This window comes from Trachypithecus francoisi, unplaced genomic scaffold, assembly GCF_009764315.1.
Source record: "Trachypithecus francoisi isolate TF-2019V2 unplaced genomic scaffold, Tfra_2.0 Lachesis_group17, whole genome shotgun sequence".
Classification (NCBI taxonomy): domain Eukaryota; kingdom Metazoa; phylum Chordata; class Mammalia; order Primates; family Cercopithecidae; genus Trachypithecus; species Trachypithecus francoisi.
Window position 1 is genome coordinate 91,063,872 of NW_022681462.1, and position 17,527 is coordinate 91,081,398.

Here is a 17,527-nt window from a genome sequence, read left to right on the forward strand (position 1 = left end):
GTGAGAGATTCTAACTTTTCCCCTTCGTTCTACCAGAGAGAAAAAAGCATTTAGACTCGCCACAGTCGTGGCATTAGAAAAAGGCGCTAAAAAGAGACAGTGTAACGGCCCAGGGTGCTCCGAGCTTCAGTGGGGAGACAACCGGAGCGCGTGGGTGGGGGAAGGGAGAGGCGGGGCTGAGGGTGGGGCTGTGGAGGGGCGGATTCGGGGTGGGGCAAACCCTGAGATCAGGCTGAGACCAGGCTATGAGGGGCGGGGCGGGGGCGTGACCAGGGCGACCCGGAGCCCCCTATTAAGGGAGTGGAGCGCCGCCGGAACCTTGGAGAGATTCTTTCCATTCGCTGTCACGTCGCTCCCTCAGCCCACGCCTCGGATGGCCGAGCTCAGAAAGCCTACCTCCTCTTTAACGCCTCCTGAGGACCCGGATTCCCAACCACCCAGTAGCAAGCGGCTCTGTCTTGAGGAGCCTGGCGGTGTCTCTAAGGCGGGCTGGCGACTGCCTCTGGTGCCTCGTTTGTCTGAGGTGGAAAAAATCTGGGAGTTGTCGCCTAGATCCTTCAAGGGACTCCTTGTTTCAACGAATGCGATTTTTGATAACTCCACAGACTCGTGTGTGGAGAAATCAGTCAGTGGGAAGCAGATATGTAACCTGGGATGCCCAAATCTCAAATTCCAAATAAGTAGCTGTTTGCAGTCTCCCCCTTCACAAAGTCCTGATTCTGATTTGAGGGCTTCAGGAAGGTCTGAGGCAGGACTGCGTGACAGAGAGGCTTTCAGTGTGCACCACAGTGATAGCTCCAAAGCAGGGTTTAGTCAACTTCTGCCCAGCACCTCTATACACGATATACAAGGAATTAGAAATGAGAATCGAAAACAACAGTTTGTCCAAGGAAGAGACAACGTTCACAAAGAAAATCCATTTTTAGATGTTAACTTTTACAAGGAAACTGAATCACCATTTCATAAAATTAAGAACAGATGTAAAGCTGACAGTGTTATGCCATCAAATAAAAGAGAAAATAACATTTCATCATCGGTACTAAAAATATCAAAATCTCAAAACCAGCCCAGCTTGGAAATTGCCAAACCTAGCTATTTTAGAGATAGCAGCACAATAAGTGTCCCTCAGTTTCCAACGGACTTAAATAGCAAAATGTCCTCTGTCTATTTAAAGGAAATAGCGAAGAAAAAGAATGACAAAAAAGAGGCATATGTTAGGGATTTCACAAACATTTACTGGTCCCAAGATAGACCTGATGTTAAGAAGCAAAAGTTACAGAATGATAAAAAAGTTGTAGAAGCGGAAAATATTTTTTCCGAATGTTATGAAAATGACTACGCATCACTCAGCAGCCAAAATACTTGTAAGAGAAAAGATTTGATCAGTTCAAACTACTGTAACTACAGTAGTATCAAATGTGATGTAAGAGACTCTAGAAAGAATTTCGCTATACTAGAAAATGCAAATTGGGTGGAAGCAGAATGTCTGGACAGTTACATACCTACCAGGTTGGAAAAATCTCAAAACTGGGACTGTAACGTTAGACATATTTTGAGAAGCAATACAGGAAATTGTTGGATTATAAATAATTACAAGACTAAATGTGAAAATATGAAAAAAACTGAAGAAAAATGGAATTGGCTATTATTATCAGAAATAGACATTTTAAGCAAGGAAGATTACCACTGTACAAAAGTCATGAATGTACATGAAGAACAATCAAAGCTTCTCATAAGAGAAATATTAGGTAGTCAAATAGCTTTAATAACGACTGTTTGGCTAAATGGTAAAGGAGAAAATGATAATACTCTACAGTTGAGATACAATGCTACACAAAAAGTCTTTCACATAAACAACCCTTTTGAAAGTTTCATTGTAGAAATATTTTATTTCCATAAAAGTATTTCAGGAAATCAAAAAGATAATAGTATTTTAACCTGCTATAACATTTTGAAGTGTAAAAAGAAAATTGGTAAAATCGGTATTCAAAATCTAATAACCAGAAACATGAATACAAATATAAAGAATGGACTTTTAAGCATATATTTACAAGACAGTGTTTCAGAACCTTTAGATATTATATTGAAAACTAACATAGCTTTTTTGCTTAGTAACTTTGACTCTTTAACAAGAATTGAAAATGATTTTGAATTAGAAGAGGAATGCATTTTCAAGTGGATGCTTTATTTGAAGTGTCCAAAAAATATTATAGTGGAAAATTATACTGCATATCTAATAAGGATTTTAACTTCTTCAAGACTATTAGAAGATAATATGAAACCTATGTTAAAGAAAAGGAAGTTATTTAGAACTGAACAAGTTTTTGAAAAGTCTAAGAAAAAACCCATTAATTCCTTCAGTACGACAACTCAAAATACAGGTTTGCCAATTTTTGAATCATATGAAAAAATTCTTTTAATGGACTTCGATGACATGGAAGAAATTTCTTTAATAAGAAAAATTACTTGTCGGAATATGAGTTGTCCTCAACAACTCGTGAATGTGGAAAATTGGGCTCACTATAGTTCTAGTACTATTAAAACACCTGTTAAGTCTTATCCTCAATTTATACAAAACAACCATGGATATATTAATGAAAATTTTTATGAGGTAAATATGCACGGACAAGATTTAAATATGGAAAGAAAACAGGTACATAATATCAGTAGCTTTAATTGTGAGCACATATTTGAAGGTTTCTGCAATGTTAGGCAACAGGCCATACCAACAAGCCACAACACAATCCATAATGAAGAGACTCATACCATTTCTATAACTCAAGTACTAAATTTTTGGAACTTGTTAAGTGAAATAGAAGAAAAAAAATATGACTTAATTTTGAAAGATGAAGTAAAAGTCACAGCTGAAAGTTTAACCAATAGTTTCCAAATTCACAAAGATACTAAGATAGAAAAGGAAGAGAAAGATAGTTTTTTTCCAATGGATGATATGTTTTCTGTACAGTCAGTCTCATTAATAAATAAGAAAGTAAATGTGGAAGAAAATAAATACCTTAATCAAAATTATGTAACAGATAGAAATGAATATGAGAGTATTTTGCCAGAAAGGGAGATAGCTAATTCAAAGGATTTTCGTAGAAAGAATGACTCTGCATTATATGTTAATCATCAGTTTGAAACTGGTCTGAGTGAAGGGAATGATGAATGTTTTCAGGACTTAGCTGCTAAATATTTATCAACAGAAGCTCTGACAATAGTAAAAGATTTTGAGATGAAGAGAAAATTTGATTTAGTACTTGAAGAACTTCGTATGTTTCATGAAATTAGTAAGGAAAATGAAATTCTAAGCACTGTGGAAACAAACAATGGGCAAGAAAATTACTTTGAAGAAAATGATGCTGAGGAGGTAAAAATGGAGACAGAAAAAGATTTGAAAATGGTTGTAGTCAACAAAATAAGTGCATCTTCCTCATTCTGTGATACTACAGCAGGTCCTAATATGTGTAAAAGTCACCAAAGTTTATTTAAATGGAAAACTGTACCCAATAATGGAGAACAGGAAGTTCCTAATGAGAGTTGTTATCCAAGTACATCAAAGGAAGAATTACTTTATTCTACTTCTGACGAAGGTATGAAGTTCATTTTAAAACATTCTTTCTCATGCTAGAAAAATTACTGCTTTTTTCTATGTAGGCCAAATGTATAATTTTGACAAAAAAGAGGGAAGGTAGAGATAAAATGCAAGACAATGTTTATTGATGCACACTATTTTCTTTTTTCTTTCTTCCCCCCGACCCCCCCCCAGCAAGAAGCCATAGCTTTATTTATGATAGAAACAGTACAAATTTCAAAGCAAGCTGCAGTTACTCCTTGGAAACACCAAAAAAAAAAAAAAGTTGTTTTCACATGATTACGTTGTTACTTCTACAATAGCATTTACCATATCATTACTTGTACTTCAGGGTCAGGACTCGGACTGCCTTTGGTCGCGACACATTTGCTTCTGACATGACCAATTGTATGTCCTTAACTTGTTTTTTTTTGAGACCGAGTCGAACTCTGTGGCCCAGGCTGGAGTGCAGTAGCACGATCTTGGCTCACTGCAACCTCTGCCTCCTGGGTTCAAGTGATTCTCCTGCCTTAGCCTCCCGAGTAGCTGGGATTACAGGCGCCTGCCACCACACCCAGCTAATTTTTGTATTTTTAGTAGAGATGGGGGCTTCACCGTGTTGGCCTGGCTGGTCTCCAGCTCCTGGCCTCGTGATACGCCCATTTTGGGCTCCCAAAGCACGGGGATTATAAGCATGAGCCACTGCGCCGGCCTTATGTCCTTAACTTCCATACCTGTGTCATCAACCTCTTCCTCTTCACTCTCCTCTGGTACAGTTGGAGTCTGTGTGTTTTCTTGAATGTCTGAGACAGCTTCACCTTGAATTTGACACAGCTTCACCTTGAACTTTGAATTTCTCAGCAGCTGCTAGCTGGGTGCACAGTATTTTCTCATAAAGATGTATTCAAATGTTCAAAAATATACTGAAGTTGAAGGAAACAAGTTAATTTTAAAAAGGAGCTTTGAAGAGTCCTACTTCATTTTTCTAAATATTAGGAGCTAACTGAAGGAAATATTTTGTTTATACTGTTATTATTTTATATAAAAGTTATTTTTTGCTGTAACATATCATTCTTTATTTTCAGATTGTGAAACACCTTTACCTAAAAGACCTGCTTTTCTCCCTGATGAATGTAAAGAAGAATTTAATTATTTATTGAGAGGAGGTAACATTGTGGTTACTTTTTAGGATACTTTCTAAGATGATTATTGCATTGTGGTATTTTTAGTATGAGGAAAGTATAGATATTCATATTGTTCAAAATAAATACAAAGTTTTAGCACTTTTTAAAAGCATTAATATTATACTAATAAATTCTAATAATTAAAAATTGGGTAACAGTTAAAATGCTGTTTAGAATATTATTGGGAAATGCATTCCGCAAAACTACATTCAGATATTTGTATTGATGTTTTAAAGTGACTATATGTTAAGTGTTGTATATGCCTAGTTTACACATCTAATGTATGCAATATTTACAAAACCAAAAAAGATATTTAGATAAGCTGGGTTTCCACTGATGAGATGTTACTCCCAATTATCTATCTATCTATCTATCTATCTATCTATCTATCTATCTAAATATATATAGAGAACATTGAGCATAGAGAACATGCTGTATGCTTTTCATTGTTATGAAGATTTTATATGGACATTTTATTATGCAAGTAAAAAATATTTGCCATTTAGTCATGTTAACATGATTTTTGACTGATGTTTATACTTTTGGTTACATTAAAAATACAACTAGGCCGGGCATGATGACTCACGCATGTAATCCCAGCACTTTGGGAGGCTGAGGTGGGCGGATCACGAGGTCAGGAGATCCAGACCATCCTGCCTAACACGGTGAAACCCCATCTCTACTAAAAATACAAAACATTAGCCAGGCGTGGTAGTGGGCACCTGTAGTCCCAGCTACTTGGGAGGCTGAGGCAGGAGAATGGCGTGAACCTGGGAGGCGGAGCTTGCAGTGAGCCTAGATTGAGCCGCTGCACTCCAGCCTGGGCGACAGGTGACATTCTGTCTCAAAGAAACCAAAAACCAAAAAACCAAAAAACACTAAAGAAAAATTAAACAATGAACCTTATCTTTTGCCCAGTAGATGTACAATATCAGAATAAAACACAGTATGTCTAACATTCATTTTAGCTTATGGTATCAAGGGTGTAGGGTAGTGGTAGGATTGAAATTATGGAACTAGGTAAAGTTATAATCCCATCAGAAATTTCTGGTATTATACAACATGGTTAGATCTAAAAAGAGTAACATTGTAGGTTAAATATATTTACTAAAACATCTTAAGTCATGCATCATGTCTCAAAACATTTTTTCTGCGTTCTCATATTCAGCAGAATGTTACCTCTGATACTTTTATTGTCACCTCAGAATTGTATCTTTTCCTCTTTTCTTAGCTTACAATGTAATAGTTTTAAAGATTAATCAAAACATTGGAAGATCAAAAGTCCACAGGTAGTCTCTTCTCCCCGGAGTGAAGGAAATAACTGATAGAACAATACTCCTTGGGTCAAAAAATAGGATGGCAAGACCTAGCCTGGAAAGAATAGGATTTGCTTCTTCTAGGGCAGAAAGAAAGAAAGAAATTGGCTTAGCAATATATTTTGATATAGAATAAAGGAAGCTTAGGAGTATATATTCATGCTGTCATTGTGATTATAATTGTGACAATAAAATGGATGTAGGAGGAGGATAAAGAATGTGTGCACATTGGAAAAGCAATCATTACATTTGTTTGAAATATCTAAACCTATATAGCAATGTGATTCTGCCTTCACAAGTTAAAGTGACTTGTTGTGAAATGTGAAAAATATTGTATGAATTCAGCCAGAATTATTTAATACTATGTTAGGATGGCAGTCTTGGATTCACTTTCAAAGGGCACAAAAGTTGAGTGATCTTCCTGAGGCTTGTTAAAATCCAGTGTAAGAGAAAAGTTGGAAGATCCTGGGGAATGGAGTTAATATGAATGGATTTTAATGATCTGCCTAGTTAGAGTGGGAGCCTGCTTATACACTGTTATTTTAAAGGCATCAGAAAGATCCCAGTTATCCTGAAAAGTTTTGCTACCCACCCACCTGCCATCATGATGCCTCTTCTCTTAACGTTTCCATTGACTACTAAATGTCTTCAATGGATCCCTTCTCTCTTTCCATCTCTCTCTTCTCTCTGTGGTGTGAAGGCAAGTACAGTTTTGAAATTATTTTGAGCATGTGTTATGTGCCAACCAGTCAGTTCACCCGTGCTTTATATATCATTTAGACCAATGGGGGATCTTGTGATCCAACAGTGTTGTCTTATTTAAACGACCCTTTTATGTTTCAAAATTTTTAAAAGATCTAGTAATAATGTATTTTTCTTTAACCTTTTATAATTAATTTTCTAATTTTAATATTGAATCAAGTATAATAAACTGATTTATATCTATTTTGTGTTGTTTTTCTCCCTATTTATTATACATGTAGTTTAATTTCGTATTCTACTTCATTAAGGTTTACATAGATACACACAGATTCTTTTTGGTTCAGGTTAGTAAAAATCATGCTGCTAACCTTTTTGTGAGATTTAACATTTGATACACTGTTTTTGGTATAACAGGCTATTATATTGAGGTCATAAAGATTCACTAAAATTTGATTTACATGTTTGGTTTTACATATGTACCTCACAGTTTATTTAAAAATCCCTGAAAGTTAGAGATATTGTATTTTATTATAAGGGGTAGTTGACTTTACATAACTAATTTAGTAACAGATGTGTGTATCTCCGTGAACTGTTTTGGAGATCTTCGAAAATGGTATAGTATGATGTTAAAGAACAATTTCCAACTCAAAGCCCTCTATTGATGCATAATAGATGGAGTACATTTGTGTTCTATTACTGACAATGACCTCCATTAGAAACCAAACATAACCATTAACAATACAACATAGTTGTTTAGCTACCAATAGGAAAAATGACCGGTGTTTAAAGCTACAACATCAAGTTGGTTTTAAAACCTATATGGTGTTGTTGTGATTGTTGTTAAGGTAGACTGCCTGATTCGAATGTTGAATTTATTTAGTTGCTGTGTTTTATGGGGCAAGTTACTTAACTTTTTGTGCTTATGTTTTTCATATTTTAAAACTGGAGCTAGAATTAAGTAAAATAATGCATTTAAAGTATAGTGCCTGACACATAAATAATAAGTGCTCAGTAAATATTCAGTAAATGTTGCTAATATGATGATTAGAAGTAAAGATTTTTAGGCATAGAAACTTGATAATTTTTACTCTTTTATTGTCTTATATTTTTAGGTAGTCACTTCCCACATGGCATTTCAAGAATACGACCTCTTAGGACATGCAGTAGGCCAATCAGGATTGGTTTGTCAAGAAAAGCAAGGATTAAACAACTTCATCCTTATCTGAAACAAATGTGTTATGGAAACTTAAAAGAAAAGTTTTGACTTTCATATTTCAAAACATTTTACAACATCTAGAAATGTTTTGTCTTCTTTGGATAAATGTTCTTCCAGCTTGGGGGTTTGGGGCTTGCTTTATTATAAAGTGGAGAATTTTTTTTTTGAGTGTATAAATTATTGTATTACCTTTAAAAGTTATAAAATATTTTATGGATTTTCATGTCATTTAAAAATGTACACATTAAAGCTGTTTCATGATTGATAAAACATGTTGACTTATTATTTTTTGTGATATATGCATATAATCCTTTTGTGGAGAAAATTGATAGCCTTTATTTTCTAAAAAGGATCTGTGGCTCGTAATGAACTACTGTTCTAATCCACTTCCCCCATTTTTCAGGTGAAAAAATAGAGGTATAGAGGGGATGAATAAGCTTTTCAGTGTCACAGCATTTGTATTAAGATTGGAATAAAGACTCTCTCCTCTATAACATTCTTTCCCACTTTTTTCTGCGTTCACTTTCCAATCTTTATTTTTTCTTCCAGAATCTATCTTTGACCCCAGAGCAGAGTTATGTTTATGTAGTTAATACTTAATATTAATTTGTTCATTCATGGAACAAATATACTGTAATACTCCTACTATTGTTTTAGGCTCAGTGATAGAATAAAGAAGACATGTGTAAGACCTTGCCTTATGGAGCTTTCTATGCTTGACATTGGTAGAAAAATGTAGGATATACATAATTTAAAGGTAACCCTCAGTAGAATAAAATATACTTTAGACAGAGAAATAACAAAAAATGGGCTAGTTAGCAAAATGTAAGGGAAAAAAGGAGCATCGAGAAAGCATAAAAAACAGAAAGCATCTGATAGCAGAAGGAGGACTAAATGTATTAATTCACAAAATAGATTTGACTGGATGAAATTATCTTATTACAGTCAAACATTCTCAGACGTACTGAAACCACCTCAAATTTGGCTCTCTTCATTAATTTCCATCCCCCACTATATACTTTCCAACTTCAATATCTTAGTCTAATTTTTCTTCTGCCCTACTAGAACTCATTACCTTCTTAAAATGTAATTTATACCTTGCTAGAATATAAGCTCCTTGAAGGCAGAATTCTTTTCTTTTCCCCACTGATATATCCCAAGTGTCTAGAACAGTATGCCCCCAGTCAATACTCCTATTATTTGCCTGCCTAAAGAAAAAAATTTCTACTCCAGTCTCATACTAGCTATGTTATTTTTTAATTCTTAATAGCTTTATGCCCCTGGGCAAGCTCCTCATTTCTAAAAAGAGGATAATGTTATCTCCTGGGATTATTGTGAGGATTAAATAAACTAATATATACCACATATTGTAACAGCTCTGATACATAGTAACTACTCAATAAGGAGTACTTACTGATACATAGCAACTACTCAGTAATTAATAACTATTTAGAATGTTTGACTTTTCTTGAAATTTTGTTCTGGATTTTGCATTAGATTATTTTCAGAAGTATGCTATTCTAATGAGTTTTATAAAAATGTTTCTTTTTTTTCCTAAAAGGTCCTGCCTTCCCTCTTCCTTCTTTTTATTATTGTTAGCCCCATGTTGGATTCTTCTGTAATCATACAAGGTAAATCTCATCACAATCAAGATCTGTCTTCACAACCTTAGTCCTTTGTCTTGTTCTCTGTCACTCTGTGTGGATATTTAATTTTGTTCTCAGGTCTGTATCTCTAGGACAGGTTTATATGCTTCTAGTCTTATTCCTAGTACCACAAAGGCTTTTATGGATACTTTTATCCTTTCTCTAATAAAGAGTATATTCACTTACAACCACTCAATGCTGGTTCTTTCATATTCTGAACTGATTGAACATGTGACGAGTTTAAACTCCTAGCACACACTGTGCTGCTTACAATGGTTTTCCATGCCACTGCCCTATTACTAGCTTTGATCTCTAGAGCTTTTCTTCTAGGGATGACACCTCCCCAGATGCAAAACTTACTCCTGCTAGTGTAATTCCTCAAGCACTTCTTCCTCAACTACCTCCAACCAAATACACAACATAAGCACACAGGACCTTCCTCCTCCTGCCTAGTTCTGTGAGTTATTTTCTCCAGAAACAGAAAGTTGGAGGATAGGAGGAAGGCAACATTTTAGCTCTTCTTGTGTTTTTGTGTCTTCTTCATAGCCAGGTTTGGAAAGGCTGCATGGAATCTGTGATGGAAGACATTTTAAACTGATATCCATCCTCTCTCCACCTTTTTCTTTTTTATCTTTGCTCTTAAAATGTAAAAGTCGAATGCTTTCATATCAGAGGAAATATTTAAAGGATGAAAAGCCACTTTAAAAAGTACTTGCTTTTATTCAACCTTAGACTAAATTTCTGTGTTACTTCAGTTTAAAGTTACAAGCTTCTGGATCCATAACTGTGAGCATGAGAGGAGAAGCAGAGCCTTATATTAAATCAGCTTGAAAAAGTGATGTGGATAGTCTGTACCTTAAGTATGCAAATCTCTGAGTTAATACTACCTGTTTAACCTTATTTAGTTAAGTAAAATGGAAAACAAAATATGCAATGAAGTTGATCTTTAGTTCCATCTAAATTGCCATATAAAAGAATGTTTATAGAGTCAGTCATCATTTTGGGAAATCTTTTTAATGACACAGGCATGACACATAATTGTGGCAGAGTTTATCCTGCTAAAAATAATCTTTTGGATTAAAGGGAATAGGATATCAGGATCTGAAATTATATTTTTCCCATTTTATTGTAAAATATAACATTATTTGAAACTATCCTTGCTAGATAAGCCTATTTAACATATTATTTTAAAAGCACAGCATATTCAGAAAGGAACAGTCACTAAACCATATCACCTATCCAGGCAATGGGCAAAAAATAAACTCACGATCTAAAGGTCTCTGTAATTTCTTCTGTAATTTTATAATTTGGAGACACTTTTAAACAAAAAAAAAAAAAAAAAAGGAAGTCTGTGGATCTCTTCCTTGAGTTCAAGACTCATAACTTTTACTCAGCCTTTCCACTGTGATGACTAATAGGCATTGCAAAGCTACCATGGCTGGCCCAAACTGAGCTTCCACAGTGTTTCTTATTTCAGTGAATGGCAATTGTATTCTTTTAGAGAAGAAATGCTGGAGTCATCCTTGACACTTATTTTTTTCTCATAACCCATGGCTGGCCCATCAACCAGTCCTATTATTGCCTTTAACTTCTCGTCTGGATTATTGTAACTGAGTCATAACCGATCTCCCTGCTTCAGTTCTTGCTCCCCTTCAGTTTATTCTGAACACAGTAGTCAGAATGATTCTTTAAAATGTAAGTTGTAGCATATCACAGTTCAGCTCAAAACCTTCCAAAGCCTTTCCATCGCACTCAGAATAAAAGCCAAAATTCTTACTTTGATGTATGAGGGCTACAATGATTGGACCTTCTCTTTGCCTCCTTAAACTCTTCCCTGTATTTTCCCCTTGTTTATTCCTCCGAAACCACAATGGTCTTCCTGTTTCTTAGACACATTAGGCGTGCCCCTGACTCATGGCTTTTGCACTTACTTTCTTTTGCTGGAATGCTTATTCCTAGGATATCTGGATAGCTTACCTTGTACCACTTTCCTAATAGCTTTATTCAAATGTCACCCTCTAAGTGTGGCCTTTCCTTCCTGCTACCATTCATCTTCCCTTTCCCTGCTTTCAGCTTTTCCTCCTTAATAATTTACTATGGACATACTACATATTTTACTTTTTATTTTGTTTATTGCCTGTCTTCCCCACTAGGTTTTAAACTCTGTGAGGGCAAAAGTCTTTTGTATTGTGTTTATTGCTCTATCCCCAGTGCCTAGGACAGTGCTTGACATAAGTATTCAATAAATGTTGTTGAGAAAAAATTGAATAATGAGACCAACAGCAAGTATGTCTTAAACATGTCATGCTGAATAAACTTCTTCTTGAGTCATATAGCTTTATGCCCTCCTGGAATTTAAAGGTCTCTTCCTTCTTCTTTGCTATCCTCTTTTATATTTTCTCCTTGAACCAGAGAAGTGAAAATAAAGCTTGAATCTAGATCATTTACTGTGTGTTCTTCTTCAGGCATTTAGCTGCCTAATTTGTCTGAATTTAAAATTAGTCTTTTTAAATCAAGAAAAAAATAAGGCAAACCATAGTAAAATGTAGTATGTATTTAAAATTCAATGTCCTATCTCTTATGCCACTTAAAATCTTTGTAAATCACATCAATATTTAAATTTTCTAATGGCCTTTTCCTTTTGTGTTAGTAAAAAACATCTATTAGAGTTTTCCAAATTTTTATTTTTGCCTTTTTACTTTTATAATTCTCCTTTAAACAGTCTTTTAAACTTTATTTACTGATTCATTTTTGAAAAGTTAATACCTAGACATGGTACAAAATACAAAGGATAAAGAACAAAAAAAGTAACAGTGAATGTAAGTCCTTTGCTCTTTTTCCACACTCAACTTTTCAATTTCTGTTGATGGAGGAAACAATGGTCAACAGCTGCTTGCTCCTATGAAAAAAGAATATTTTATTATTAAAAAGCATAGAGGATATTTTTAGTTATTATCTGTTTTATACCTATACTTTAAAATATGCATAATTGTCTTTGTATCTTACTTCTTCCTTAAAGATGTGTTTCTATAAATAAATTTAGTTATTTTGGTATACTTAACAAATTTATTAATTTATGCATTTTAGCATGTTACAATTTTAAGGTTATAAAACTTTTTTTCAATGTTAAGAAACAGAAACTTGAAAAGTAAACTGGGCTTAGTGAATCTGACATTTCCATTAAAATTACCTTAATTTCTATAGCAATTTTAGAAATTCTGATTTTTAGCTATATCAAATATCTTTAACACTATCTTAACAAAGTATTTATATTCCAATAAATTCAATTTTATCTGTATGTTTAATTACATAGTCCATGTCTTCATTTTTTTAAAAAAACCTTTGTAATTGATTTTGCTGGCTGTGTAATTACCATTGCAATTTCTCTCCTCTATTTCACTACTATGCATCCACTAGCTCAAATTCTTACTCAATTCTTTGTTAAGCTTTCATCTGTATGTACACATATTCTTTCTCCTCTCTCCTCAGAGTTTTTATCTCTGCCTGCCCTGCCTCCTCTCATCAGAGAGAATACTCTTAAAATGCAGAGGACTTTGGCCCTTTTTCAGTTTGCATTTTCTTTTATTTCTTTGTGTTGTTAGCTGCTTTCTATTCTTGAAACTTTCACTTTATGATGATACACTACCTTTTATTTTCCTAACAATTGTGTCTCTTTTGCTTTCTAATCCTCAGATATAAAGAAACTTCAAAGTTTAGTCCATGGACTTTTGCTCTTTTTTTCTGTATTTTACACTTAGAAATCTCATTCATTTTTCATGGAATCATTTACTACCTCTACATTTACCAACTCTACAGTTTTTGAAACAAATTATGTCTATTATATCTCTCTATATATCAATTATAACTCTATATCAACAAACTCTACTGCTTTGGAAACAAATTATATCTTTCAAATTCTAATTTTGGCAACATAACAATAATTTAAAAAAACTAATATTTATGAAATACATGCCATGGTCCAGGAGCTATTCTAAAATCTGTGTATATTAAATAATAATTTAATCTTTAACCTCACAGTCAGATACCATTACTATCTCCATCTTACATTGTGAATTAAATAACTTGTCTAAGGTCACAAAGTATTATGTTGTCAGAATTCAAACCCATGCAGTATGCCCTATGGCCAAACTCTTAACTGCTGTTACATCGTTCTGATTTCCACATTGCTCTAGGTCAACCACTTCAACTCAGTTGTCTAAAATCTCATCAGTCATCATTTACTCTGCCACCTGACATTTATTTTATACTGCCAAGTTCTGTTACTTCTTCCTTCTAAGGAACACTTAACCAATGCATCCTTCTTCATTCTTTAGAGCCTCTGTAAAATGGCCTTACCTAATATAATTTTCCAACTGGCTACCCCTCAATTTCCCTACAATTTGGCTAGTCTATTAATGCACCACTTAATCCCAACTAATATTTTCCCATTTTGCTAATTTTTTCCTCTCCTGAGATGCACTTCTCTTTTACCTGTTTAAATCACACTTGTCCTTAAACTACCACCTTTATACTGATTTTCCCAACTGCTTGAACATTTTATGATTGTTAAGTCCCCTGAATAATGATAGTGCTTTCCTTTAAAATGCATCATCAAGCATTTATTACACCTACTTTGTGTTTTATCTTTGCCTATCTAAGCTTGGGCATAGAGATCATTTTAGAAACTTTGCAGTCTCTAAAGCAGTGTATCAGAGCTTTATACTAAAAAAGTTTATTAATTATATTTGAATATTAATATAGCATTTATTTCATGGCATCTTATACTTGGCTTTATATTCTTATTGATAAATCTAGTAAGCTTACAGCTTTTTTTTCTGGTTTGCAGAAAAAATGTAGCTAAATACAACAGGGTGCTTGGCATATTTTTGTCTTTGGCCTTTTCTTGCTGACCATGTCTCCCCCTACTTCTTAGGTCAGCTTCAAAGCACAACCCAACTTTTTCCTCACATAGTTTGTATAAACGCCTTTTAATATGCCTAACACCTACTCAAATTGAGTTGTACACAGTTTTTATCCATCAACAGTACTGATTTTAGACAAAACATTATGAAATATTTGTGTATTTTCATCAATAGGCAAAAATGAATGTTTCACAAAATAATTTTCCTATCTTTTAAAATTTGCTGTACAAAAATAACACCTTGCAAATCTGTTACTCTTAACTGCTACCCTTCGAATAATTATCCTTATTATTACTGCCATCATTATCAGTTATTAAGTGCCTTCATGTAAAAGGGCAACTTGCTAGAAGATATATAGTTATAGTGTCAATAAACAACATTTGGAGACCACTTATTTGTAAGAACCGAGGGGTTCAGTTTGTAAGAACCAAAAACAGGACCAAGGGATACTATTATAGCCTGCTGGGTGGATCAGTCTTCCAGCTGGCACTTCATTTTAAAATTACTTTATTTGCTTTTAAATTTTTATTTACTTTTAATTTAGTGGCATGTTGCTCAAATACCTTAACATATTTTCACAAAATTTCTCTACACATCTCAAATTCCTTCTTTTTTTCTTGCAAATGACAAACTACATGCTTATTGACAGAGAAATTTAATTTGTATGTGGCAGAGTAGTATAAAATTAGCTCAATGTATAATTTTGAGATATATACTGACTTATTTCTCTAAAAACTGATTTAATTTACATATAGTTTAAAAACTTTTATTTAACAATAACCTAGTTTTAACAGGAAATAAGTTTATTGAGCTATAGGCATTTTGATCAGAATATCATAAAGTAAGTTGGATCTAGGAATATTTTTGAGATATAACATTCTCATTTAGATTAAAATTCTTGTTAAAAAATGGCAGAGCACAGTTTTATAAACCATTAACATTTTTTATAATACTATCTTTAAAAAGTTAATAGGCTGGCCGGGCGCGGTGGCTCAAGCCTGTAATCCCAGCACTTTGGGAGGCCGAGACGGGCGGATCACGAGGTCAGGAGATCGAGACCATCCTGGCTAACACAGTGAAACCCCGTCTCTACTAAGAAAAAACAACAACAACAACAACAACAAAAAACTAGCCGGGCGAGGTGGCGGGCGCCTGTAGTCTCAGTTACTCGGGAGGCTGAGGCAGGAGAAGGGCGTAAACCCGGGAGGCAGAGCTTGCAGTGAGCTGAGATCCGGCCACTGCGCTCCAGCCTGGGCGACAGAGCGAGACTCTGTCTCAAAAAAAAAAAAATAGGCTTTGTTTATTGGAGTACTTTTAGGTTTACAAAAATATTAAACAGAAAATACAGAGTTCCCATATACTTTTCCCCAACTCTCCCTACCCTCCAGTTTCTCCCATTATTAACATTTTGCATTGGTGTAGTACCTAAGTTACCATTGATAAATCAATATTGATACATCATTATTAACTGAAGTTTATGGTTTACATTAAGATTTGCTCTTTGCGTTATAAAGTTCTATGGATTTTGCCAAAAGAATAATTTAATGCAACAGCCATTATGGCACCACATCAAATAGTTTCAGTGCTCTAAAAATTTCCTATGCTCCACATTCCTCCTCATTCCTACCCCAAACCTCTGCAATCCCTGACCTTTTTAATATCTCTATAGTTTTGTCTTTTCCAGAATGTCATATAGTTGGAAGTATACAGTATGTAGCCTTTTAGACCACCTTCTTCCACTTAGCAATATGCATCTAAGGCTCCCATAATACTAACTTTTCTAGTGGTGGATCTTCTCTTAGTAGAAGACTTATGTCTTAAATGCTGTATGCCTTAGCCTTTCATTATTACATTTTTTTTCCACAGGAACAAAACGATTACAGTTAACTTCAAATTGTGGCTATATCCATTCATAAACTTCTGAAAATATTTTTTCATAGATTTTCATTGTAAGGATTCTGAACTTCAAGGAAACTATGCTGTTAACATTCACTGGCATTTCAAAACATTTTAAGCCTTGATAAAATGGCTCTAAAGGAGGTTTTATCTTCTTTTTTGTTTGCAGAAACTGTACTTAAGAGCCAAATGTACCATAGACTAAAATGGTCCATGGTAAGATGTTGCTGTAAAAGTCTAGGCTAGGCTTGAAAAATTCTAGTAAATGGAAATCCAAGGTACTAATCAATATAAAGGGATGTTTTAATGTGTTACTTTTGTGATGTCTTGCGTAATGAATGCCTTATGATGTGCTACACGAGCATCAGAATATTATTACTAATTCCAATTCTATGACTACAGGAATAATAATAACCATTAAGTATTTGTTTTAGACCCAGTAACTATCTAGCAGTTGGCCCTGTGCGGGATATGCATATGTATGTCATGGCCCCTACTTTTAAACAGTATGACAATTTAGTTGACAGAATCTAAGAGGCAACATCCATGAAACAGCTAGAAGAATTGTTAGGAGATTTGAGCCTTCAATCGGACTCTCTCTTCATGACCTTGAATATGTAATGTAACCTCATTTGGCTTTCAGGTGTTTCCTCATTTGGCATACTCTAATCACTGAATTAACTTCTGATACTCTGTTCGCAAATGAAATACACTGTGGGTTACTAATTGTAAATGGAAGGAGAAATACCAAGATGGAAATACAGTAAATGTAAAAAAAAAGGAATGTGTAATATTTTTAGGTATTTTAGCAACTTTTACTTTCTATTAAATGAAGAGTAAAAAAATAAAAATCAGGGTATTTGTTATTATTTATCTTTCATTTATTTCACATAGGAAGTATCTGATTTCTTTCTCAACTCATTCATTTATTCATTTAATATTTACGTCCTCAACAAACATTTACTGAGGACATATCAGGAGTCTGGAACTGAACCAATGACTTAATTTCTATAAATTCTCTCATTTATGAAGCTCAGGTCACTTAACATTCTTTATGTACAATAGCTTTTGACA

At 34.2% G+C, this 17,527-nt stretch overlaps 1 protein-coding gene across 1 annotated transcript; it reads left to right on the forward strand.

Moving 5' to 3' along the window:
* The first annotated feature begins 327 nt into the window (after positions 1–327).
* RAD51AP2 (RAD51 associated protein 2) lies at positions 328–8,253 on the forward strand. Its single transcript, XM_033176501.1, has 3 exons — positions 328–3,590; positions 4,657–4,737; positions 7,886–8,253. Exons 1-3 carry the CDS (start codon positions 374–376, stop codon positions 8,035–8,037), a joined length of 3,450 nt encoding a protein of 1,149 aa, XP_033032392.1. The 5' UTR covers positions 328–373; the 3' UTR covers positions 8,038–8,253.
* The last annotated feature ends 9,274 nt before the right edge of the window (positions 8,254–17,527 follow it).

What these genes read in the sequence shown, in the direction of transcription:
- RAD51AP2 (XM_033176501.1), top strand. Translation starts at nt 374, where the DNA reads ATGGCCGAGCTCAGAAAGCCTACCTCCTCTTTAACGCCTCCTGAGGAC. An exon ending in TTATTCTACTTCTGACGAAG is followed by an intron (nt 3,591 to 4,656) that starts GTATGAAGTTCA and finishes CTTTATTTTCAG; the next exon opens with ATTGTGAAACACCTTTACCT. An exon ending in TAATTATTTATTGAGAGGAG is followed by an intron (nt 4,738 to 7,885) that starts GTAACATTGTGG and finishes TTATATTTTTAG; the next exon opens with GTAGTCACTTCCCACATGGC.